At 34.1% G+C, this 26,531-nt stretch overlaps 1 protein-coding gene across 1 annotated transcript; it reads right to left on the reverse strand.

Moving 5' to 3' along the window:
- Positions 1-10,511: 10,511 nt before the first annotated feature.
- Positions 10,512-24,742, reverse strand: LOC109191087 (LIM domain-containing protein PLIM2b-like). Its single transcript, XM_019341658.1, has 5 exons — positions 24,653-24,742; positions 14,191-14,354; positions 11,569-11,606; positions 11,363-11,451; positions 10,512-11,010 (listed from the first exon to the last, which is right to left on the reverse strand). Exons 1-5 carry the CDS (start codon positions 24,740-24,742, stop codon positions 10,801-10,803), a joined length of 591 nt encoding a protein of 196 aa, XP_019197203.1. The 3' UTR covers positions 10,512-10,800.
- Between the last annotated feature and the right edge of the window lie 1,789 nt (positions 24,743-26,531).

Below are 26,531 nucleotides of genomic sequence, written 5' to 3' on the forward strand. Positions count from 1 at the left end.
CCATCCTCATCTAGAGTTAAAACAATCAGGATGGGTGACTGGGGAAAAAGTCACATACAATTAACCGTGATTAAATACTGGTTTTTTCACTAATAACTCAACGTGAGTTAGTGTTTGACCCTGACTTTTGTTGATAGTCATGACATATGCGAACATCAACATGAATTGTTTTCGTTAGAACTTGAAGGGTAATCTCGTATCAGAAGGTTGAAAGACATTTGAATTGAAGATTTTACTTTTATTAATAGTACAGATTGGTGTAAATAATAATTAATAAATTATTATTTCCTTATAAAATTACATAGAATTTCAAATGGATTTGCTCATTTATTACGCATAATTTGTTTCTGTTATTCTCACAATTATAATGGTTTAATTATTCGCAGAATTTGATAACCATTTTCCATTTTAAAGTACATATTAACATTAATTTGTGATAAAAATTCATTAGACATTAGTTAATTTTCATATAAAATTTGTTACAAATTAAGCTTTACTGATTTTTTTTTTTTACCAATTAATTAATATTCATATTAATTTGGACAGGAATGTTGAAGATGAGGATTTTACTTTTATTAATAGTATAAATTGGTGTAAATAATAATTAATAAATTATTATTTCTTTATAAAATTACGCAGAATTTCAAACGAATTTTCTCATTTGTTATGCAAAATTTGTATCCATTATTTTCACAATTATAACAATTTAATTATTCTTAGAATTTGGTAACCATTTTCCATTTTTATGTACATATTGACTTTAATCTGTGGTAACAATTCATTAGATATTAGTTAATTTTTCATATAAAATTTTGTTACCAATTAAGCTTTATTAACTTTTTACATATTCATATGCAATCTAGTGCAATTATATTATCATATAAATACTCATACACTCTTTTATAAAATAGAGTACTTTCTATGGAGGTCTCTTTGTTACTTTCTCGAGTCTCTGTTGACTCTCTTTCTTTCTCTCGAGTCTTTATTGACTCTCTTTCTTGAGTCACTGTTGACTCTCTTTCTTTCTCTTATACTCGTAGACGGCTTAGGGTTTCACAGAAGTGTGAATTACCCCATCGGGAACGGCATAATTCCGACCCAATATCTCTTACCGTCTACGGAACCAATCTCGTGGTTCAAACTCTGTGAAATCAGGTATCGAACTATTAGTGTCCACACCCCCTAACCAGGATTCCAAGCCCGGCGGGAAGTTTCCAACCACGTGGTCGTGGGTTCGGTCCCCACAGACGGCGCCATTTGATAGTACTAATTCACCCGGATGTCGGTTGCATGTACTAAATATATAAAATATATGTAAACAAAGAATGAATCAAGAAGAAACAAGAAATAGTTAAACCCTCCTTTTATTAATGTTCTGCTCTTTTCTAGCTATAGAGAGAAAGAAGAAGATATGTAGAGAGGGAGAGAGGTCCCAAAGAGAGGACCCAGAGATGGCCAAAATGGCCTCCTCTCACTCAGAGGGCTAGAAGCCCCTTTATAGGGCCATCGGTGGCGGGTTTGACCCATCTCGGGTTTGACCCGTCACCTTTGACCCTAACCCGTAGGTCAAGACCCGAACCGCGAGACCCCGATCCGACTGTAAGCGATGGCACGGACCCGGGGTATATAACTTATCATAAAGCCCCCACAGCCCGTGCTCTGACGACGAGATAACGAGGAAGGGTTCGGGCTGGAAAAACGGGTTTTACAGTCCGTGACATGTGCCGGTTGCCTCGTTAAAAAACCTTAGGCTAACAAAAAACCCAGTGGGAAAAACTTTAGCCAAGGGAAAAAGAGTACAACGCTAAACACAGTCTAGTGGACTGAAAGGGAGCGCCCGACCCAGTGGTCGGACTTATTCGGGCGAAACGAACGTAACTCGACCGCAACGACCGACAAACGTGCTACTCGGGCAAACTGAAACGTAGACGAGCTACTGGGCCGGCGCAGCCCCCACTCCCGCAGGTGCAAGAATCGTCAGCACAATGGAGTGGATACGACGGGTTGCCGACCGGGAAACGACATCGCGGTCGGGAAATGCCTCGACCGGGTCCGCAATGCGAGTGCACCCGGCTACAACTACTACGTCAACGATCAGGAACAATATCGCTAACAAGCGGTACATACACATCGCTAAAAAAACGGTAAAACATCGCATAAAGAAGGCAAACACATCGCTGAAAAGAGGCATCGCCAAAAGGCGGTAAACACATCGCTGAAAAGCGGCATCGCTAAGAAGCGGGGTAAATACATCGCGTGGCATCGCCCAAAGGCGGTATATACATCGCTGAAATAGCGGCATCGCCCAAAGGCGGTATATACATCGCTGAAAAAAGCGGCATCACTAAGAAGCGGGATAAATACATCGCGCGGCATCGCCTAAAAGCGGAAACAACATCGCTAAAACGCGGCATCGCTAAGAGGCGGAATAAATACATCGCGCGCAATCGCCTAAAAGCGGAAACAACATCGCTAAAACGCGCCATCGCTAAGAGGCGGAATACATCGCGCGGCATCACCTAAAAGCGGAAACAACATCGCTAAAACGCGGCATCGCTAAAAAGCGGAATACATCGCTAAAAAGCGGCATCGCTAAGAAGCGGAATACATCGCTGAAAAGCGGCATCGCTAAGAAGCGGTATCACCCGGTATAACCGGACTCATAGCCCCGGTGGTGGCAATGCCGACTTAACCGGTCATAGAGTGCCAGTGGTGGCGAGGTCAACCTAACTGGTCTTTAGAAACACCGGAGGCGGCAATGCCAACCTACTCGGTCTAACAAGGCGCGTGGCTCACTTTCCCTTCTCGTCGGAGGTGGCAGTGCCGACCTGCTCGAGGTGGAAAAGCGCGTTGGACGACCGGGCTAATAGCCTCCAGGCGACCCCCACGCCAGCATCGCAGAGTGCCAGTGGTGGCGAGGCCAACCTAACTGGTCTTTAGAAACACCGGAGGCGGCAGTGCCAACCTACTCGGTTTAACAAGGCGCGTGGCTCACTTTCCCTTCTCGTCGGAGGTGGCAATGCCGACCTGCTCGAGGTGGAAAAGCGCGTTGGACGACCGGGCTAATAGCCTCCAGGCGACCCCCACGCCAGCATCGCCTTACCTGGGCAGACGGGTTGAACCGGCCGCTCTAGGCCGACCGGGCGCATGGCCTCAGGCGACCCACATACTAGTAAGTCGACCGGGCGTATGGCCTCAGGCGACCCACATATCAGTATGTTATCCGAGCAGACGATTTGAACCGGCCGCTCTAGGCCGACCGGGCACATGGCCTCAGGCGACCCACATACCAGTATGTTATCCGAGCAGACGATTTGACCCGGCCGCTCCTCAAACGACCGCTGCCCACCCTGTCCAGCCCCCCACTGTTGGACGCACTTAGGTATAAGGTCGTGTGGCAGTGGAATTAGCGGCCGGGTGAACTCAGGGCGTGGTCTCGCTGTCGGGCTATTGCCCTCGCCGGCTTTAACCGGAAAAAGGTGCCGGCTTTAACCGGAAAATAGTTTAACGACATTGCGGTCGTTGCTGGAGCCTCGTCCGTTTGGTCCGGAGACCCAAAATTACCTACGTGGTAGGGCTTGGTGCCGGGACTTTTCCCCGGCTTAACAATGCCGGTGGTGGCGAGGCCGACATGACCGGGCTCTACGTGCCGGTGGTGGAAATACCAACCTAACCGGACTTATTACAACTTAGTTCTAACTATTACAATTTTTCTAGGTACAAGCCCATAACTTAATACAATTTGTAGCTGGGCCTATACCACTTACCAGCCAAATTTGCTACGGCCCATTTTAATTTATGGGCCTGACTAGTCTAATTTGGACTTATTACAAATAGCAATTACAATTTTTGAATATAGGTTTATAACCTATACAACTTGCCAGTACTGCTAATATAATTTTATTATCTAATATTACATCAAAATGTTTCAATTTGTAACAAACTTGACTCTGCAAGCACCACTCTCTCTCCTTCCACTTGCTTGATCTCCGCGCTCCACCGCTACCTTCATCCAAACAAAGTGCATGCAAAGTATCCACCGCCACACCAACCAATTAGATTGCATGCCATGACTTTGCTTCTTGAAATCCACCGTCACTAGTAGCTAATTAATGTGCATGCAATCTTTAACTTCTATTGTCATTTTAGTACAGCACCGCTCCACACACTTGAGATGCACCTTCATAGGCAGGGGTTGCAGCGGAGGAATACGCGGCGAGCAGTGGAGCTAAGATCCCCGGCGAGAACGACGGGCGGTGATGTTTATCGGCAATGGCGTTGGAGAGCTCCGATCGCCTTTGTTTGTTTCCCTCCTACTTTTGAGAGTTCATAATTTCAAGTGGGTTGATGAGGAAGCTTGGTGCCAATCTCCGGGCGCTGCATGGAACCAAAGCTACTGGACATGCGGGTTGATGAGGAAGCTTGGTGCCAATCTCCAAGGCGCTGCATGGAACCAAAGCTACTGGACATGCGCTTCACCGTCCCTCGAACTAATCGATAACGGCGTCTCTAGAGCCCTGCCCTGCCATTTTTTTTAATTAAAAAAAAAAACGAAACGGCGGAGGACGAAGAAGATGACTTATCTATGGTACGGCGGAAAGCCCCCGGCAAATCGAAGTCGGGCTCGGACCAAATTCATCGGTTGCATGCGATCGCTGCATTTCCTTCGAGCCGGAACTACCTTCTACCAACACGCCCTCCACTTAACTCGACGGCGATCAGTACGCCGGAATTCCAGTTAGAGAGCGTTCAGGGAGGGGTCCGAAACTGAAGTCATGAATTATGATGATGATGATGCCGAGTTCGCATCTGATACAGAGGCTGAACTGGGTGTTTACATTGGATGCAATTACAGATGATAAAACCTATATACATCTACTACAAAATAAAAGAAAAAACAAAATGGTCGCCGGACGTTTATCTACGGCGGAACAGCCTGTAAGAAAGGCGATGATGCAGCTGAATGAAGATGACAACTCAGGCTGCATGTTGAGAGGAATCTGGAAGCTAAAGGAAGAGTTTTAGTGAATCTCCCAAATGGCATGAACAGAGAGAATGGTGGAGTGGTCGGGGCGCCCCTCTGGTAATTTGAGCACTTGGGTTCAAACCACCTCTAACTCCATAACTTGTAGCGATGGCTTGCAAATTCCAGATTTTCTCCTTTTTTCGAGAATTTTTGTAGCTCTTTGGTTTATGATAGGAACGTAGCCTTTTGCCACGGTCCCCACAGACGGCGCCATTTGATAGTACTAATTCACCCGGATGTCGGTTGCATGTACTAAATATATAAAATATATGTAAACAAAGAATGAATCAAGAAGAAACAAGAAATAGTTAAACCCTCCTTTTATTAATGTTCTGCTCTTTTCTAGCTATAGAGGGAAAGAAGAAGATATGTAGAGAGGGAGAGAGGTCCCAAAGAGAGGACCCAGAGATGGCCAAAATGGCCTCCTCTCACTCAGAGGGCTAGAAGCCCCTTTATAGGGCCACCGGTGGCGGGTTTGACCCATCTCGGGTTTGACCCGTCACCTTTGACCCCAACCCGTAGGTCAAGACCCGAACCGCGAGACCCCGACCCGACTGTAAGCGATGGCACGGACCCGGGGTATATAACTTATCAGTGGGAATACGCCGCGTTACATATACTGGGACCGCAATGTCCATAATTATCTCCCGAGAGGAACATAGTCCAAACGGTATCCTCCAAAACATCACCGATTTAGATAATACATAAATATATCTCTCATGCATGCAACAATTCTACTACTTCTCAATGCATCAAAGAATGATATACCACATGCTTATGGTTTTTGAAAGTATTCTTGGACTCACGTTGGCCCTTTATGCATTTTTGAAATATGACTTGTGTGAAATGTCAAAGTGCTCTATAATATGCTTCTAATTCATGTATAAACTAACATGAAGTATTCAAGAATATATCATCATGCTCGGTTTGCAACATAGCAATTTCTATACATTTCACTCAACAAATATGATTCTATTCTCATTGATCAAATAATACAATTTAATCATACTTTCATAATAAATCATATTCTCAAAGGATCATGCTTCTATATTCAATAAAAATCTTATCTGATCATAAAATCAACAAATTTCTCAAACACAGGGAACTTAGCAAAATATGCATTGTGTAACAATTCTTCACATAATCATTCATAACATATTTGTTTTTAATCAGAATTCAACGAAATCAAAGCCAAAACGTGCGTCGAGACGATCCCGAAGAGTCGAGCCACAAGGGCCCATAACACTCGGTCCAAAACGACACGTAGCTGAGCCACAAGGGTCTGTCCACTGCACAAAATCCTTCTCAGACAATACTCAGGGACCTGGGGCGGGACTCTTCATAGTCCGCCCCTGGAGTCCCGTTGATGCGCCGGGACTAGGCAACGGCCCTCCTCTAGGGCCGTGCTCTAGTCTCGTGCCACCACGGCTCTAGCCGGCGGCCCTTCTGATGGGCCGCGGCTAGGGCCGTCACTTTGATCTGGTGCACACTGTGTTGTGCACCAGATGAGATTTTACCTGCAAAACTCAACCAAACAATTCCAAAACAATCTCAACAACTCACAAACGCATACTAGATCACTTCTAAGCATAAACAAATCAAAAGTTCATAGTTTCTACTCATTTCTACTCAAAACTAGGCTTCACAAAGCCAAATCTAAAGAGGAATCCATGGGGTTATACCTCTTGTAGTCTAGTCTTCTTGCTTGGATCTCTTCTTCCTCTTGACCTAGCTTGAGCCTCCTTCACTACCTACACTTCCCAATACACCTTCTATCCTTAGCATAGAACCTCAAAGACTAAAGAAAACTAGAGGAGAAAAGATGCTAGAATGAAGGATGAACAAGCTTACTAGGTTGTTGTCTTTCTTCTTGTTGTTGGCAGCTAAAAATATGAGGAAGAGGCAAAGAATGAGATCAGGAAAATGAGATGGAATGAGGGGGTTTATATATGGTTCAAAATCCTAGGATGATTCACAATGATTGGTTGAGTGCAAAAGGGTAATTTCCCAAAAAATTTTAATCACAAAAATTTTTAATGGAGTGAAAAAGCTACTTTGGAATTTCTTAATACTAGATTTATAAAATTGAAATTTTGGGTTGTTACACTTAGATTGCGGCCTGTGTGCCTTAGACAGTTGTTTTGTTATGATGAATTTGTAGACTTAGCATGTGCACTCGTAGTCTTATAGGTGTGGCATAGCACTTTCCCGAATTATGCTAGCTTCCGCTTTTCTTATGTTTGATGTTTAGATTGTTAATATTTTAAATTAAATTTTAATTTGTTGGTAAAATTCGGGGGTGTTACAGTTATCCTCAAAGGTAAGGAGCCGCGGAGATATTGTTCTCAACGTTGCTTCAAGCGGAATAACATCTTTGCTCTTGCCTGGAGGCAGGACAACGCATTCTAGATTTGCTATACCACTCTCATTGAATGAAGATTCAATGTGCAATATAACGCAAGGCAATGACCTTGATGAGCTTATAATAAGGAGTAAATGGATAATATGGGATGAAGTACCAATGACGCACAAACACTGTTTTGAGGATTTGGACAAAACCATGAGGGATCTATTGAGGTTCGCCATATCGGGTAGTGCTGAAAAGACATTTGGTGGAAAGACAGTAGTTTTGGGAGGTGATTTTAGGCAGATTCTTCCAGTTATTCCGAAAGCAACGAGACCAGTAGTTGTCGGAGTAACTATTAATTCGGTCCTTAATCACGGAAAATTGTATGTGGCTTTCTCCCGAGGCACCAATCCTGATGGCCTAAAGGTGTTATCTCTAGATGATGATGGACATGATTGTGTTGTGACTACCAATGTTGTTTACAAAGAGATTTCAATAATGTGTCAATACAATCGATGATATTATGTACTGTATTTAATTTATTTTTCCTAAACTGATATAATTATTATATCTAGAGAAAAAAATATATCCTCTATACAAATGAATTAAAATAACAATTGATTACTATAACTAAGTTGTTACAGAACGAGAGCATTTGACCAATTTATAAAAATCATAAACAATGATATATAAAATCTCTAAAGTTACAACACTGTATGCGTACATCTAGACATTAGCTATTAATTTGAGTAATTATTTGCTCGAATTCAAGCAATAATAACATCAACAAACATAAACAACCCAACCCATATTTTCAATTACACTATATAATATTTTATGTTATAATTTAAATAATTAAATATTGATCCAAATATTCTTAATATATTATAACAAAATCATTCCGTGCATCGCACGAGTGAAAATACTAGTAATTATAATAAAAAGTTGTAAATAAATAATTTTTAACTTATAATATATTATAATAAAAATAATAATACTGCTAGATACCCCTCTTATTTTTACCTCTAAATTCATTTCTCATGATGTGTCATTAGTTAATTGGTTACTAATTTTATTTTTAAAATGCACCCAATGAGTGGAAGCCACATCATGAGAGGTAAAAAGCAATTTCCTAAAAATAAATACATAAATTGATTAATATAATAATTTTGAGAATACAATTTTTTTTTTTTACAGTCGTTATATCGTGCACCAGGGCGCACAATGCATTGGGCGCCCACCCTGCCCAAAACAATGTCGTTTTGTTAAGTTGTGTGTGGAGAAGTTGACACGACGGAGTTTATGTGTATACTGGTATACAAGTATGTACATTCTGTTATACAATTATGTACATTCAAAATAGTGGATTTTTTTAAAAGTTAAGAGTTTATGTGTATTATGTATTATGTTAAATTATGTGTATTATCCTTTCAAAAAAGATGATATGTATTATGTTAGGAGTTTATGTACATTATATTATACAATTATGTAAATTCGAAACATGAGTTTTTTTTTAGAAATTAAGAGCAGACACAGAAAATAAAATTTTCAAAAAAAAAAAAAAAAAAAAACAGGTACAAAACGATGTCGTTTAAATTGGGTTGGGACGGGTCTAAATTTTATTGTATCAGGCTCAAGTTTTTTTTTAGAAGTTAAGAGCAGACACAGAAAATAGAATTTAAAAAAAAAAAAAAAAAAAAAAAGGTACAGAACGATGTCGTTTAAATTGGGTTGGGACGGGTCTAAATTTTATTGTATCAGGCTCAACTCACATTTAATACGAAGTATGAATTTGATAAAAGTAATAATTATGAAATCTGAACTAGAGAAATTGAAGACAAAGTTTAAATTTTCATTTACTTTTTGGGGTTGTGGGCCGGACAATATTTTTATTGTTTGCTACGGCCTAATGTAATTCATATTTTAATTGGCAAGTGATAAATGTAATAAGTCTAAGGAAATTAAAGGAAAAAAAAGACTTAGATGTTTTTTTAATCTTTTGGATTATAGACTTGGATGGGTTAGACTAAGATTTTTATTGATTTCCCTAGTTTGATCAAACTCATATTTTAACCGGTCTAGTCCAATCCAGTTCAAATAATAACCATACAAATGGTAAGTCAACTTGCCCATTTGACACCACTTAGAGGGAGCGAACGAGAATTGAGCATGATATAGAATTCTGGAAAATATCTTCAAGTAAAAATCTTGGAAGACATTTTATCCCAAAATTGGTCATTCTAGAATAAGTATTCCTTGGTGACTTCATTTTCCACTAGTAGCTAAACATTAGGAAATTAGAAAAATGACTTTCAAAAGTCATTCTTCTCATTTCCAAATAGACCGTTAATCTCTCAATTATTTGCAATGTAAGTATAGATTTAATATCTCAAATATTTGTTTAACCAAAAAATATATATATATCTCAATTATTTGCAATGTATAACTATAGTCCCTAACTTCTAGATAAAAATAGCAAATTTGGTCCCAAAACTTCAATGAAACCTTAATTTAAGAGATTAACTTTGTCACTTCACTATAAATTTAGAAACTAAATTTTACAGTATTAATACTGAAAATCTAATTTAGAGTCACAAATAAGGAACTAAAAGTGTTATTTTCTCATATTCTATTTATAAAGATGATACCCCTCCTTTTTATTTATAGTAATCATTACTCTTAACATTCAAGATTATGTTGATTTGCACTCTTCTTCACTAATAACTTCTAATATGAACTTAAATTGTAACTATCTTAAATGAAGTCTCACTATTCCAATAGGAGAAACAAAATTAATGAGGGTTCACTATGGCCCTATTTGGTAACTTTTAATACCAACTTAAATTGTAAATATTTTAAATGAATGTTTGATTAATTAATTTTTTTTTTAACAATTTATTGCTTCAAAATGCTAAAATTCAAAAAACTGCTCAAAGTAATTTTTTCGATCAACGTTTTGATAACATCATTTTGCATGTAATCAGCTATCAACTAACAATTAATTTACCAAACACTTTTCTACAATCAACTAATCCTATCAATTAGTCACAAACTCACTAACCCAATCAGCTAACAGCTGTTTACCAAATATGGCTAGAGGAAAAAAAAAAAAAAAAAAAAAAAAAAAAAGACCCCTACAATCAATCACACAAGACTCATTCATTATAAAAACATCACATAAAAATTTTCTGGCACACATAAGGGCAAAAACAGCAATGCCCATATGAAATGATTTTAAGACAAGACTCAAAAAAGCACTGTCAAGAATTGATTCAGCTACAAAATGGAATTCTTACAGAAAAACTCTCAAGTGTTACCACTTGAAAATGCATTGAGGAATGCTGACATGTATGTTTAGACTTCATCATGGAGAAACTAATCTCAAACCATGATCGGAAGGAACATATATAAACATTAAGCGATCAGATCAGGCCGTGCCATTCTCAGTCACCGGCACCTCCTTAGATTTCTCGCTCGTATCCAACTGGCTGAAGTTCCCCTTTTCCTTGAACTGAGTGTGGTGGTGCCTGCAATACAGCTTATGCTCGTGTGCTACATAATTTGATGGACTGATCACACAGCCGCCGTGACTGCACTTGAAGCAAGCCCTGTGGTACGATGTTCCATCAACTGCTACCTATAGAAACAACATCCAATGTGAATTAGGATCTTCGATAGAAATCGGTTCATGTACCAATACGTTTCTGCTCCATTTGGCACACACAAGAATCAGGTAGGAAAGGGGTAACCCCACCCTTGCCAAGACGGTTAAGAATATACACTTGTAATCACGAGTTCGAATCCCAGCCTTCTTGGTTTGAACGTTGGCTGGGGCCACAAGGCGGGGTTTACCCAGTGCAGCACACCCTCAGGTAGTGGCTGCGGGTTTCCCTCGTCACCCCAAAAAAAGAGGAATGGAGGATCCATTCTTTTTGTGATCTTAAACCAACTTTTCTTTTCCAGCTTAATAACATTTAGCAATATCTTACCTTTTCAATGGGGTAAACAGTTTTCTTGCAAGCAACGCATTTATCTTGAGTTCCCGCAAACAGGCTTGAAACTTTGCTGCTTGTGTCCCCTGTCCGATTTAGCTCATGATAAGTAATAACAGAAATTTGATCAAAACAACACAACAAATTGTGCAAAAACAAAAATATCGCTGTGCCTTAACCATCTAGAAACCAGATGTTAGTACCTGATCTGCAGCTCTTTCCCTCACCGTTTTTGGAGCCCCTGCACAAGGTGGTGAAAGGGATAGAATAAGCTTTGAGGTACGAACAAGACTTATTATAGGTGAAAATGGAACTCGATAATTGCTTTTACCTTCAAAACTCTTATCCAAGCTACCAGTCATTTTGAAAAGTTGATCAAAGTGTGGTTTGCATTATAAAACTCCTTCGAAGGAGTTGTAATTGCTGAGCTGCAAAGAATAAGATCAGGAAACAAATATCTATTAAGCTTATTTGATCATATCTTTGATGGAGATCATTAAATCCCGTGATTGACTGACAGTGAGTTTGGACGGGTAATATCCAACTGAAAGGAGGAAAACGCTAACGATAGACACAGCATGTGTGCGATTGCAGGCACGAGTAGACAAATAGCATTACTAGCCTAGTAGGTGCAACATGAAGGGGAAACAAGCGATTTTAATGCAAAGACACCAGAAACAATTAATCAAGCCAATTAAATCTGATGAGTCCAAAGCTTAAAGGCCCCACAATCACAACAGCAGAGACAAGTTATGTACAAAAGAAGGTCCATGTGGTGGAAAATAATCTGTCAGAGAAATGAATTGGCAGTATACAAGCTTCAATTATAACAGCACAAATTCTTCACTCTACCCTTTTTTCTCCCTGTTCTTTTTTGGCTACTAACAAAAGTTACCTATAAAGCGGGCATCTATTAAATACATAAAGCAATAAAATATTTCTATTCATGTGCTTCATATTGCAATATTAGACACAAACTTGGCAACCACAGAAATACATTAGCCCTAATTTACTCGGCAGCATCCCTCACATTATCTATATGAATTTCTGAACTATAATGAGGATTTAAGACAAAAATTTATGAGATGTTCGAGGGAAGCCAGCATGTAATAATAGCAAGATTCATGGTTGAAAATTTTAAACCTGTACAGAATTGTGTAAATGTTAAATCTTCTTTGCTCAATATCTAAATCAGTGCAAGTATGCAACACCTCCAGAGTCAAATTTCGTCATCTACAACTCATACAAAGTGAAGCCCGACAGCTGGAAAAACAGCAATAGATCGCAGAACAATAAAGTCCAAACGGATTGAGCACAAGGATTAATTACTCAAACAAGGAAGAAACTTTCAGAGACTCAACAAAGAACAACAAAATCCACTGTTAATTCCCTTTAAAGCAAGAAGCTAGGCTCCATTTGGTATATGGGAAACATGCAGGAATCAAATCATAAATCCATTCCAATTTCTGATTTTTTACCTTCATTGGGTAAGTTGTGTTTCCTTAGGAAAAAACAATCAAAAAAATCCCATATTTTCTTCTGATCAGATTATTAACCGGAATGAAATAATATTAAATCCCCTGACCCATAACATTCCAAGAAAAGCAAAACCAATCTCCCAAACAATCAGATCACTAAAGGAGGAGAGCTAAAACAGTGCAAAAATGGCAAGAAATCCAATTCTTGCATAAACACACAACAAATCCAAACACATGTCTGTACAAAGTAACTAAATCAAGCAACACAATCAACTCTTAAACAGTGAAGTAAAACATCACATCCACTGAAAAAGTAACAAGAAGAAGTGTGAAAATGATGAAACTAACCAGTAATCATTGCATCTCAAGCATCTCCACCTAAACTTTCAGAGGCCTTAAACCATTACAATAATGTTTTCATGGTGTAGAAGAATACTTTTAATTGAATAAAAGTGTGTTGCACAACAATCTTCACCAGAATGACAATAATCTCTTTTATAAACTTTTGAAATGGCCTTCAGAGCAGAATGACAATCCTCACAAGTTTAAACAATTTCCTACTTTGTCTTATTACTAATTTTGGGCCTAGAAAATAAAAAATAAAAAAAATCACATGTAGCATGGAAATTCACTGGTTCCAATTCCTCGCCTCTGAGGCTACCGCTGGATTCTACATGTTCAACAACAAAGTTATTCTTCCTGCAATCTATACTCCATGTTTTCTGTTATGTGTTTCTCTGAAATGTGTTAAACAAAACTAGTTGTACAACCCTGCGAATATCATCAACTTTTCTTCCATTCTTTAGCACATGAGAGAGAGAGTTTAAGCCCCTCTGCACCATTATTTGGCACCCAAAGGCAATGAAACACAAGGGGCAACAGATTGATGGAGGAGCACCCAAATATCCTCCTCCATCAATCTGTTGTCCCTTGTGCTTCACTGCCTTTGGGTGTGCAAATAATGGTGGAGAGAGAGCTTAGGCTCTCTCTCTCATATGCAGAAGCACAAAGAAAGAATGGAAGAAAAGTTGATGATGTGTACAACTAGCTTTGTTTAACACATTTCAGAGAAACACAAACACAGAACAAAAAACATGGTGGATAGTTCGGAGGAAGAGTAGCTTTGTTCTTGAACACATACAATCCATCATCGAGCGGTAAGGAATTTGAACCGGTGAATTTTCATGCGGCGGCGTCAGAGGCGGTGATCGGAACCAGTGATTTTTTTTTTAATTTCAAATGTTTTAAAATTAAATTTTGAATTTTGTTTTTTAACTTTGCTTATGTAGAGATATTAATAAGTTATACGGAGTAATAAATAGAGAGAGGTGGCGTGGCGTGACGAACCGGGTAGCAGAAGTGGACTCCTCGCGGTGGTTCAAGTTCAATTCGTCGCCGGGAGCCGACACGCTCGTCGCCGGAAGGGCTCCTTCATCTTCGCGGTTCAAGTTCTGAACAATTACCTGGATTCGTCGCCGGAAGGGCTCCTTCATCTGCAACTTCTGAATCACCTGTGAAAACAACAACGATTTAGACATATGAAGTTCCAGATGTTAGAGGAAGTCAAACAAGTAAAAGTTTAGAATGCCTGTTTCATGAACAAGAGGTAAATATATCATTTTTTTCTTTGTTCTTTTATGTAAACTGTTTCAGGTTATATAATTAAAGCTAAGGTTAATCATATATGAATCTGATGATCAGGATGGACAGCTTTTTCACTGTAGCACTGTTATGAATGTTATTGGTTTTGAAATGCTGCTACTTATAGCACCATTATTTTGGTGATAAGATATGATTTTAAACTCTTTGAACTGCAACTTCTATATAATGTTATAGAATTACATCTTCTTTTTTTGTACTTTTGTCTTCTTTTTTTTTTGATACTTTTTGCAGGATTAATTCTGTACATCCATTAGGCATGAGAAGTTCGGAGTTGATTGTTAATTATTCCTCTGTATAGTATACTAATGTAATGTTTATGTTTCGAAAAATCATATCAACATTCCTTATTACCTAAAGCTAAGAAGGATGCTGGAGTGTACTATTTGTAATTACATCTAAGGCTGGATTTAGTGACAATGTATGTACTTATAATTCAGTATTAGGTAGTATTTCAGCATATGATTGAATATCTACTTTAAGCAACTGAAATTTGCCTTAAAAAACGATTTAGACACAAAAAATACTTACTGTTTCCTTTTAGTTTTTCATTATTTTTTCTCACTACTTGAGATATTAAAATTCTACTTAAGAGATAATTCTACTTTAGAGGACACAGGATTACCCTCTAAACTAAAAATTAAACTTATTTCCAGTAGTGAAAAACTAAAAAGAAAGTCATCTCATTTTGTCTTTTAAGTTTTTTTTTTTTTTTTTTTTTTTTTGTCTAAAAGACCAGTAAGTAATTTTTTTGTCTTACTGTGTTTTTAGAGGAAAAAAAAAAAAAAAAAAAAACTTAGACAAAAATCAATTCATTTGCATGAATGAGATGACTTTTCTTTCATTTTTTACTACTTGAAATATTAAAATTAAAATTATAAATAAATAGTAAGATGAGAAGTCATTTTTTTTACTGAAACAGAAATTACTCTGAAAAACCATGATTGCCTACTGTTTTGAAATCACTGCCAAAATCTGAGGGCAATTTTGAAAAAGAAAATTAAAAGTTGAAGCTAACAGGTCAGATATTTCATATGAAGAGTTAAAATTTTAAACAAAACAGTATTTAAATCATTCATACATGATCAACTATAAAACAGAAGGCAATAATACTATAGTTGCAAACAATAGGTGAGATATTTCATATGAACAGTTCAAAATTTAGCTGACATCGTTAATTACTAAAAAAATGTTCAATTTTTTTTTCGGAAATTTCGTCTACAATTTTTTGAAAAACCCTAATTCAAATACCCGAATAAACCGACAATAATTTCTAAATCCAACAAATACAAAAACATTTAGAGAAATCTATAGTAAATAAAGAGTAAACCGAGTGAATCAACTAAAGGGATAGGTTCACTTATCTCTGCTTCCTCAAATCGATGGTGCGATTTACGTCAATAGGGAATTTTATGAACTGAAGACGACGATCACTACTACAAAATTCCAGATCCGAGCCCTTAATCCACAGAAATTACGAACAACGAAGTACGAAACCTAGACTTCTGAAATAAACCTAAACAATAGTAGTAGGATTTAGGGTTCATGGCAGATTGGAAGACGGAGATAGGGAGAATCGGGACTGAGGTGAGAGAGAATCGGTGAGCGGATAGAGAAGGTTTGAGGCGATAGAATGCGAAAAGTCGGCTAAGGTATAGTTTCGGGTTTTTTTTGGATTTTATATTTCTTTAATTGGGTCGGGTGGTTGGGCTTGGATCGGGTTATTGGGCTGTTTTTTAAATATTATAAAACCACAAAATATAACAATATAAATAACATATATAATCAGGGTAACTAATCTATCTATATATATATATATATATAAAAGTAAAATCCTCCTAACAAATTTCCCCCCCAAAACTTTTGTATTATTATACTTTCCTTTTGAATTAGTATTTTCTACCTATAAATACAAGGGCTTCTTCAATCAAAGAATCTCAGACTCATCTCTCTACTTTCTTTTTGTATGAATTTTTTACATTTTTCTAACTATATTCTCACGTACTTCAATATGTATTGCAGTTTATGAACAATATTGGTTTAGTTTTTATGGAAGATTGTAGAGATGCGATCGAGGATGATAAAGACGATAATTTTGATGATTTTCTGAAACTTAGAGTTAGTATGTTAATTTCGAGATTTGTACATGCCATTCAAGTTTCTATGTTTTTTTTAACAAGCATAGTTCATTTTACAGCATTTTTTATAATTAATTAATATATATATATATATATATATATATATATATATATATATATATATATATATATATATATATATATATATATATATATATCCATAGTATAATATAATATAATATAATAATAATAATGTTATTGGTTAAATTTAATTATGGTGAATATTTAATTTTAATTATGACCATTAACATTCAATATATTAGGCATAATTAGACATGCCTAATTTTAATTGTTTGAGGATGACAACTTAAAAGAGTGCGGATCATAAATATATGTGTATTAATTTTTTTTTCATGCTTATATTCACTATCATTATATTTTTAAGATTCATATATATATATATATATATATATATATATATATATATATATATATATATATATATATTAATACTGTATTTTTTTTCCTGAATAATTTTAGACTTAGTTTGTTGATGTATCAATAACATTGTTCAATCTCTGTGAATAAGGATTATTCCTTTGTTGTGTAGTACCATACAGAATTTACTATACAATCATGTAAATGAAAATTAAAAGTTTCATATTTAGTTCTTATTAATATACATACAATTGCATATATTGAAAAAGTAGTATATAAATTTAATAAAGTATATTTTATTGGTAGTTTTATTTTTAAAAAAATGCAATATTTCACAACTATTTCAGGTAAGCACTTTAGCAAGTTGTTTGTATATTATATTTATTAATTACTTTATTTTTTTTTTTTATTTTGTGAATATATTTCATGCATGAAAATTGAATTGTAGATGTATCATATCCAATTCTTTATCATAATATTCTTTTTTATTTTATTGTGATGAAGATTGTATTTATGAGTTTTGACATGGGATGGATTAACAACTATCATATTCTTTTTAATTTAATTGTGATGAAGACTATACATATGAGTCATGAGTTTAGACATTGGACAAATTAACATAGATGTTAGTAAAGGATGTGGCAACACCTAACTTGCACAATTAATATATAGATTAATTAGTCTTGGTGTAATCAGAATTACTGATAAATGAGAATATAGATTTTCTTTTGTTGTTTACTAAGATGTTTGTAATAATTTGTTATTTTAAAACAGTATATTAAAAGTTTATTATTTTAGCTAATTACCCATTTTAAATATCAAATCTTATTTAATTAATAGTATGTTTTTGGAAATCAATAAAATAATAGTATTTTTTTTTTCAATTGTAATATCGCAATGTTTCCTATATAGTTATTACACAACAAAACTTTAAAATGAATAAAGGTTACATATCGTATTTACACATGAAACTTATTTACAATAATAGTTGTTAGTATCATAAAATCACTTCAACATAGAAATATTAAAAAAAATTGTTATTAATAATTAATTAATTAATATGTATTTAAAAGAATCATTGACTGAGAATAAAAATGTCATGAAAAGTAGATCAATTTGAAAAGGAAATGATAATTAATACTTGATTAAAATTGACACAGAATATATTACTGGAAATAAAAATATATATAAATATGTTATTAATAATTAACTAATTAATATGTATTAAAAAATCATTGACTTAGAATAAAAATGGCATGCAAATTAGACCAATTGAAAAAGAAAACGATAATTAATATTTGATTAAAATGACATAAAATATATAAATTCTAAATATATATCGACAATTATATTAATAATTATAGTATAAATTAATTGATATGTATCAAGACTATGTGGTCTAATGGTATCTGGGTTGGATTTCCATTTGGAAGGTTGTAAGTTCGAGCCTTAATGGAGGTGTTATTGGTTCTTTGTGTTTCAGTAAGTTGAGAAAGTATAAAATAATTGACTAAGATTAAAAATGACATGAAATATACAAATTATGATATATTTTTAAAAAAAGATCTCCAAATTAACAATGTCGAAAATGAAACGGATTAACAATAGTATATGTAAAATGGAATGACATGAAAATTAGGTCAATTGGAAAAGGAAATGATAATTAATACTTGATTAAAATGGATTACAATATATTACTGGAAATAAAGAAATATGTTATTAATAAATAACTAATTAATATGCAATAAAAAAGAATCATTGATTGAAAATAAAAATGAAATGAAAATTACTGCAATTAGAAAATAAAATAATAATTAATATTTGATTGAAAATGACATGAAATATATAAATTCAAAATATATATCGACAATTATATTAATATTTACAGTATAAACTAATTGATTTAAAACAATATTTGACTAAGAATAGAAATGACATGAAAATTAGCACAATTGGAAAATGTAATGATTATTAATACTTAATTAAAAATTAAAAATAATTTCAAATTAACTCAAATGACAAAGAAAAATAGCTAGACACCCCAAATAATAGTATAGGTAAATTGAAAAAATAATTCACTGTGATTAAAAATGCCACAAAATACATAAATTATGGTATAATATATATTTAAGAAAAAAAACGATCCACATATTAACTATGTAGGAAAGGAAACGGATTAACTATTGTATATGTAAATTGGAAAAAAGTATCTGTTATTAATAATTTACTGGAAATAAAAAACATTATATTAATAATTATCTAATATAATTAATATATATTAAAAAGAATTATTCGTTGGTAATAAAAATGACATGAAAATTAAGCTAATTAAAAAACAAAATGATAATTAATACTTTATTAAAATAGATCAGAATATATTACTGAAAATAAAGAAATGTGTTATTAATAAATAACTACTTAATATGTAATAAAAAAGAATCATTGATTGAAAATAAAAATGGAATGAAAATTAGTCCAATTACAAAAGGAAATAATAATTAATATTTGATTGGAAATGTCATGAAATATATAAATTATAAATATATATCGGTAATTTTATTAATATTTATAGTATAAACTAATTGATATGTATAAAAATAATATTTGACTACGAATAGAAATGACATGGAAATTAGCACAATTGAAAAATGTATTTGTTAATTAGAAAAATAATTCACTGATATTAAAAATGACACAGAATACATAAATTATGGTATAATATATTTTAAGAAAAAAATGATCCTCATATTAACTATGTAGGAAAGGAAATGGATTAACTATTGTATATGTAAATTGGAAAAGGTATATGTTATTAATAATTTACTAGAAATATATAAAAAAATCTGTTATAAATAATTAACTAATTAATATGTATCAAAAAAATCTTTGAATGAGAAAAAAATGGCATGGTTGGAAAAGGAAATGATATATATGGATGTGCCCTATTTATAGGTATAGGGCAGCATTGTAATCCTAAATACAATGGGAATAAGAGTCCTAAACCTAATCTAGAAAGCAAGTAAATATAGTTCTATTTAGAAAGGGATTTAAGAAATCATTTCTAAATACAAACTAGTGTTTACTATTTAATGCCAATCAATTAAAAATAATGATGACTAAAAATAATAAGGCTTATTTGGGCCTAATTTAATCTCCAAAATAAGCACTTAAACAATTATAAAAATCCTTGAATTCTTCTTCATCTTTTGCAAATGGGCTTGACTTGGATTTCCACCATCTTTGAATATCACCAATGAAGAGTTGTCTTAATTGTTTGGACTTGGGCCTTGTGATTGGCCCAATTGGTACTATTGATGGATCTTCATTATGTTGGGCCGCATCATCCTCCCCTTCTTGAAAATGATTCGACCTCGAATCTTGTAAGCATTGTTTTCGATCCACGATATCACTTGCAATGGGCCACTATATTACTTTCCTCTATCGAATGGAATTATTATTGGACCTTCTTGTTTCTTCCACCAATGATTCTTTATGGACGTAGTTATGGGCCTTGTGATGAGCCCACTATACACCCTTATTGGATTCCATGTGTACTGGTTCCTATTATTCTCCCCTTCTTGAAAAGGATTCATCCTCGAATCCAAATCTTCAATGAAAGACAAATTAGCAAGCTCACTTTGTGTTTTATCACGCTCATTGAACTTTTTCTTGGGATGCTTGACACGAGTAGCTCCAATCATCATCCTACAATTAATAAGTAAGGAAATTAAGTCTAATGACACAACATGGAATTTAAATATTCTGGATGGTAATAATTCAACAAAAATGAGACATATTAAATTTAGCCATCTTGTTTGAATTGTCAACAAGCACAAAATCTTTCCTCCTAGAGCTTAAGGCTAAACCAAACACAAAATCCATGGAAATATCAAGTAATGATTTAGATGTATTCTGGTGGTAAGTAGCACAATTATGAACATAAGATTCTACATCTTTTTTCTTCTTTGGCCAATGAAAATATCCATGCAAAACATCATCACTCTTTTGAAAACCAAATTGTCCCTTATGTAAATCAACAATTAAAGCATTGCCTAAAACAAAGCAAAAAGTGTCAATTCCATTGACTTTGAACCAAAACCACTTGAGCAAGTAGTATTTAGCATAAGAAGTTTTCAAATGTGCCTTATAACTTCCTAGTGATTCCTTATCTCTATCAAATAAAGTTTTAGTAAAATCAAAGTTAAGGAATCTCGGATGTATGGATGCAAACAAATTTCTAACACATCTATCAAGTAGGTCATTAATAGAAACCTGGCAAAGAAATCTAGAGAATATTAATGCATGCTTTTCAAATAAAAGTGAGTAGAAAGTGACTCCCCTTCCTTTCTCTTGCATACTGTCCTTTTTAGTTACCAAGAGAGGTTGCACTTTGACACCATGGGCTGGTCCTTTCCACTGTATCACTGATTGTGGTCCCTTTGTTTGGCTACAAACTGAGTTAGAGAATTGGAGTGGTGATTGCAATTCCAAACATGGATGTTCCACTTTTCTCTCTTTGATTTCTTCCTTCTTTGAGGCTGGTTTGAGAGCTTGCATCAATGTCAATTGAATTTCTTCTACTTGTTTAGGATACAAACGAGGCAAGACATATGTAACTCCATTCATGTGAAACACATAAGTGTTCCTCATTCCATCAGAACTTATTTTTCTGTCAAATTGCCATGGTCTACCTAAAAAGATATGAGCAGCCTGCATTGGGATATTATCACACAAGATTTCATCAGAGTAACTGTTAATAGATAAAGGAATAAGAGCCTGTTTGGTTATTCTAGCTTCTCCTGCATTAGTTAACCATTGAAAACGATAATGAGTTGGGTGATCAAACAAAGGTAGCTGAACAAATTTAACCATAGCTGCACTAGCCATATTTGTGCAACTTCCAGAATCTATTACCACAATACAAGCATTCCCTTTAATTGAACCTTTAGCAAAAAATATATTTTCTCTTTGAGACTCATCTTCTTTTAAAGGGGGGACATTCAAAACCTCCTTAACAACAACAGTATGACTAGACTCACTATCAGTATATTTAGAATCAGATTTTAAAGGTATAAATAGTTCCCCCTCAACATGTTCATTGGGGGTTTCAAAATGGTCACAAACTTCTTCCTCAGATTTATATTCAAGACAAGAAGTGAATTTTTCAGATTGTGTTGTTATCTTAACTACCCTCTTGATAGGGCAATCACGAGCTATGTGGCCTCTCCCATTACATCTATAACAAATCAATTCTCTATCATGTTGAGGCCTCACTGCCTCACTTACCTTTTTCTTACATTTTTCTCGTGAATCATCTCTTGGAGGAGGATGTTCATCACGCCTTTGAGGGGTGGAACAAGTGTTTTTCCATCTTGATGCACCATTGTTGGACTTGTACATTTTCATCTCTTTGATTTTTGCCTCAGATTCACGTGCAGCATACAAGGCATCATAATGATGACTAAAAATAATAACGCTTATTTGAGCCTAATTTAATCTCCAAAATAAGCACTTAAACAATTATAAAAATCCTTGAATTCTTCTTCATCTTTTGCAAATGGGCTTGACTTGAATTTCCACCATCTTTGAATATCACCAATGAAGAGTTGTCTTAATTGTTTGGACTTGGGCCTTGTGATTGGCCCAATTGGTACTCTTGATGGATCTTCATTATGTTGGGCCGCGTCATCCTCCCCTTCTTGAAAATGATTCGACCTCGAATCTTGTAAGCATTGTCTTCGATCCACGATATCACTTGCAATGAGCCACTATATTACTTTCCTCTATCGAATGAAATTATTATTGGACCTTCTTGTTTCTTCCACCAATGATTCTTTATGGACGTAGTTATGGGCCTTGTGATGAGCCCACTATACTTCCTTATTGGATTCCATGTGTACTGGTTCCTATTAATCATTCAAACTCTTGCTATTGGTAAAACCTTGTTGCTAGGGCAAACTTTTGCTGCTATTAATCCTTCTTGTTCATGACCTTATCGTGATGTTTGTAGCAAACTTCTACTATGTTGAACTCTCTTGTAGCTTAACACACAACGAATATTTCAGTCATAAAAACATATTATTTAGGCCTACAAAATGAAAAATTTTGGAGTCTAAATCGTAGTCTTATTTTACATTTTGTATCATCAAAATCTATTTACGTACACTTTATACCTAACAACAACTTAGATGTATAGATAGTGTCAACATTTTAACATACACAAGAGATGCATGCATCCTATAAAAGAAAATATAGTGCTAGAACCACTACTACACAGCAGGCTTTTAACATCGACTAAATAGAGCTTTTAACGTCGGCTAAGTTCTGTAGTTGTTCTGGGCGACGTTGTATATATATTATCTATAACGTCGGCTATATAAATAGCCGACGTTATATATATATATATATATATATATATATATATATATATATATATATATATATTTAATTTAATTAATAAATACCTACAATGTCGGCTAATAATAATTAGCCGACGTTGTAGGTATTTTTTTAAAAAAAAAAAACGCTATACAACGTCGGCTAATTGGTATTAGCCGACGTTGTAGGTATTTTTTTTTTTTAAATACTATACAACGTCGGCTAATTGGTATTAGCCGACGTTGTAGGTAATTTTTTTTTTTAAATACTTACAACGTCGGCTAATACCAATTAGCCGACGTTGTAAACTGTATTTATTTTTTAAAAAAATATATTCAACGTCGGCTAATACCTATTAGCCGATGTTGTATTTTTTTTTAAATATACAGTTTATTTGTTCATTTATACCCAAAAACCTGCTCAAATTACTCACAACCACAACCCAAACCTGCTCAATTTCTCACAACCACAACCAAAACCTGCTCAATTATTGCACCACAACCACATCAAAATATGTAGAATCTAATATTTATAATGAAACAAGTAATAAAAGTAATAAATCTCACAATTTGATACTAATTAATAATACAAGTTAACATTATCAAAACCTAATATCAATTTGTTCAATTTACATACTTAACCATACATCAACAAAGAAGTCAGCCCATACGTCTCTTACTTGATCAATTTCTTGTTGAGTGTAGCTCGATCCACGAACTCTCTCAACAATCTACAAAGTTGATAATTATTAAATAATTAGTAAGCTAGCATTTTTAAAATTAGAAAGAGAAAGGTATTATATTAATTACATGCCTTATCCATTCCATCACATAATATCCACATGTCGTACTTCCAACTTGTTTTTTTTTTTTTTATTACAAAAGAAGGGAATACCCATACAACCTACGCCTATACTAAGGCTTGAAACCTAAACCTCCCACATAGAGGAGCAATCCAATACCAGTGGACCACAGGTCACTTGGTATATTTTTAACTTGTTGAGTACACTACATTTGAATTAAATTACATTTAAAATTTTATTTAATAAAAAACAATAAAATATATGTAGTTTTACAAATGTATAAAATACTTACCAAAACCTTAGTCCATTTTGGTGAACGAGTTGATCCATTGCTTCTCAACAACTTTGCTGAATTGACACACCTAAAATTATAAGAGATTAGTATACATAAATACTTTATGACATCATGCATACTTTATTAGTTATACATATTAATACTTATAAGTTTACATACTTTTTCAACAATATCTTTGATGTCATCACGTGGCTGGCCTCCAATTGAATCAAACCAATAGATTTCATTAAGTTGAGGACAAATTGCCATCAACATCCAATGGTCACTACAAATCAATAATATATTAGTTGTAAGTAAATCCTCTATATAATAAAGCTATATGGTTTGGGAAATAATTAATGTTACAATTAATGTCACAACATCCTTTATTATAAATTAAAAAAAAAAAACCACAACATTTAAAAAATAAAATAGCTATATATTATATAATCATATAAAAAATATACTTTTGAAAAATAAAATAGCTATATATTATATAATCATATAAAAAATATGTTCAATTAGAGTTTAAATTTACACATACAAAATTTGAAATTTGCTTTCCAAATGTAATTATCTTAGTTATTATTCGTATTGTGAAATTTATAATATAGATGAAATACAATTAAGAATAAATCAATGTAATTATGTAAATTCTCTCTATAAGTTTATTTGAATATGCACATAATTAGAGACTATATTAACCATACAAAATTATAATTATAATTATAATTATAATTTTAATTGTAATTTTGTATTCTATACAAATAATAAATACTTGACCAATGGAAGCTCAAAAATATTATTATATTAAATAATTTAAAATATTTTAGTTTTTTTATTTTTTATTTATATTTATAATAGCATAATTTTTTCCCGTGCATCGCGCGGGTGAATTACTAGTATAATATATAATAAAAGTGTATTATATATAAGTTATTTTATTTGAAACAATTAAAACTTACTTTAAAATATATAGCGCTAGATAGCATTGTTTTTTGCCATATTGCATGGTGACGTTGATATACCCTGTCCGTTCATCTATAGAATTCGAAATTGGTTGAATGAAATGTGGATCTAAGAAGCCATATGTGGTCTTTGATGCCAAATCAAATTTGTCATAAAGACCCCTATTCAAAAATACAATCAATCATATATATTAGTAATATAATAGATGAAATGAAAAATATTATATAAACAAATATAAGTAAAGAACTTAATTATTACCTTATAAAGAACTGCAATATGGAAACATCTAACGTCTTCATCCTTAAGAAATACATAATCTCCAACGGGTCAAGTTGTAAGGGATAGTCAACATCGCCCACAATACCACGCTCCATCTTTATCACAACATTTTCATCAAGTTTGCAAACAATTTTATATACTTTTAGACATCAAGGACTCAAAGAAGTCGGCTCAACTATAGTCAGATTAACAGAAGGTCGTTGCACACCGGAATCATAAGTCATTTGTACATGTTCAATATAAGTAACAATTACTATTTTTAAAAAGTAAATTAAACACTATTTTAAAATCCAAAATTTTTTAAAATACATACCTCATTAGCTTCGGTATACAACTCAACCAACTTCTTTGGCCAAATAATAAAGTTGTGCAATGCATCCCTTAACAGTTGAACCTCATCGGTAGGGAAGGGTACCTTTGCACTTGACACGAGAATTTCAGTCACGGTGACCTTCACTTGATCCACATGTATTTGTATCCCGTGAACCGTTTCGGCCTTGTAAACTGTCACGCGTGCAACTTTACGTCTAATGGGATCTTCCAAATACAATTCACATCCTGCTCCTAACTGCATGAATTCATATTAAGAAATAGCTAAAATATTTTTTTATAAATAATAAGATTAGTTATAAATGATTACTTACGGCCGGTAAATCAGCAAAAGGGTCTGGAGAGCTTGCTTTTTCACTATGACCATGTGGTTGGACAGCTACACGCATGTCATCCTCCTGCCTTGATGGTACAGGTTGAGCCGCTGGAGTTCTCATACTACTAATTTCATCCCTCATCTCACGAATGGCTGCTTGCAAAG

Source organism: Ipomoea nil, unplaced genomic scaffold, assembly GCF_001879475.1.
Source record: "Ipomoea nil cultivar Tokyo-kokei standard unplaced genomic scaffold, Asagao_1.1 scaffold1617, whole genome shotgun sequence".
In the NCBI taxonomy this organism is placed as follows: domain Eukaryota; kingdom Viridiplantae; phylum Streptophyta; class Magnoliopsida; order Solanales; family Convolvulaceae; genus Ipomoea; species Ipomoea nil.

Excerpts from the sequence above, each read along its gene's own strand:
- LOC109191087 (XM_019341658.1), bottom strand. The coding sequence starts at position 24,742 with ATGGCAATTTGTCCTCAACTTAATGAAATCTATTGGTTTGATTCAATT. Across the intron at positions 14,355-24,652 it reads TCAAAGATATTGTTGAAAAA|GTGATTCAGAAGTTGCAGAT; the intron begins GTATGTAAACTT and ends TTGTTTTCACAG. Across the intron at positions 11,011-11,362 it reads CTGTTTACCCCATTGAAAAG|GTAGCAGTTGATGGAACATC; the intron begins GTAAGATATTGC and ends TTGTTTCTATAG.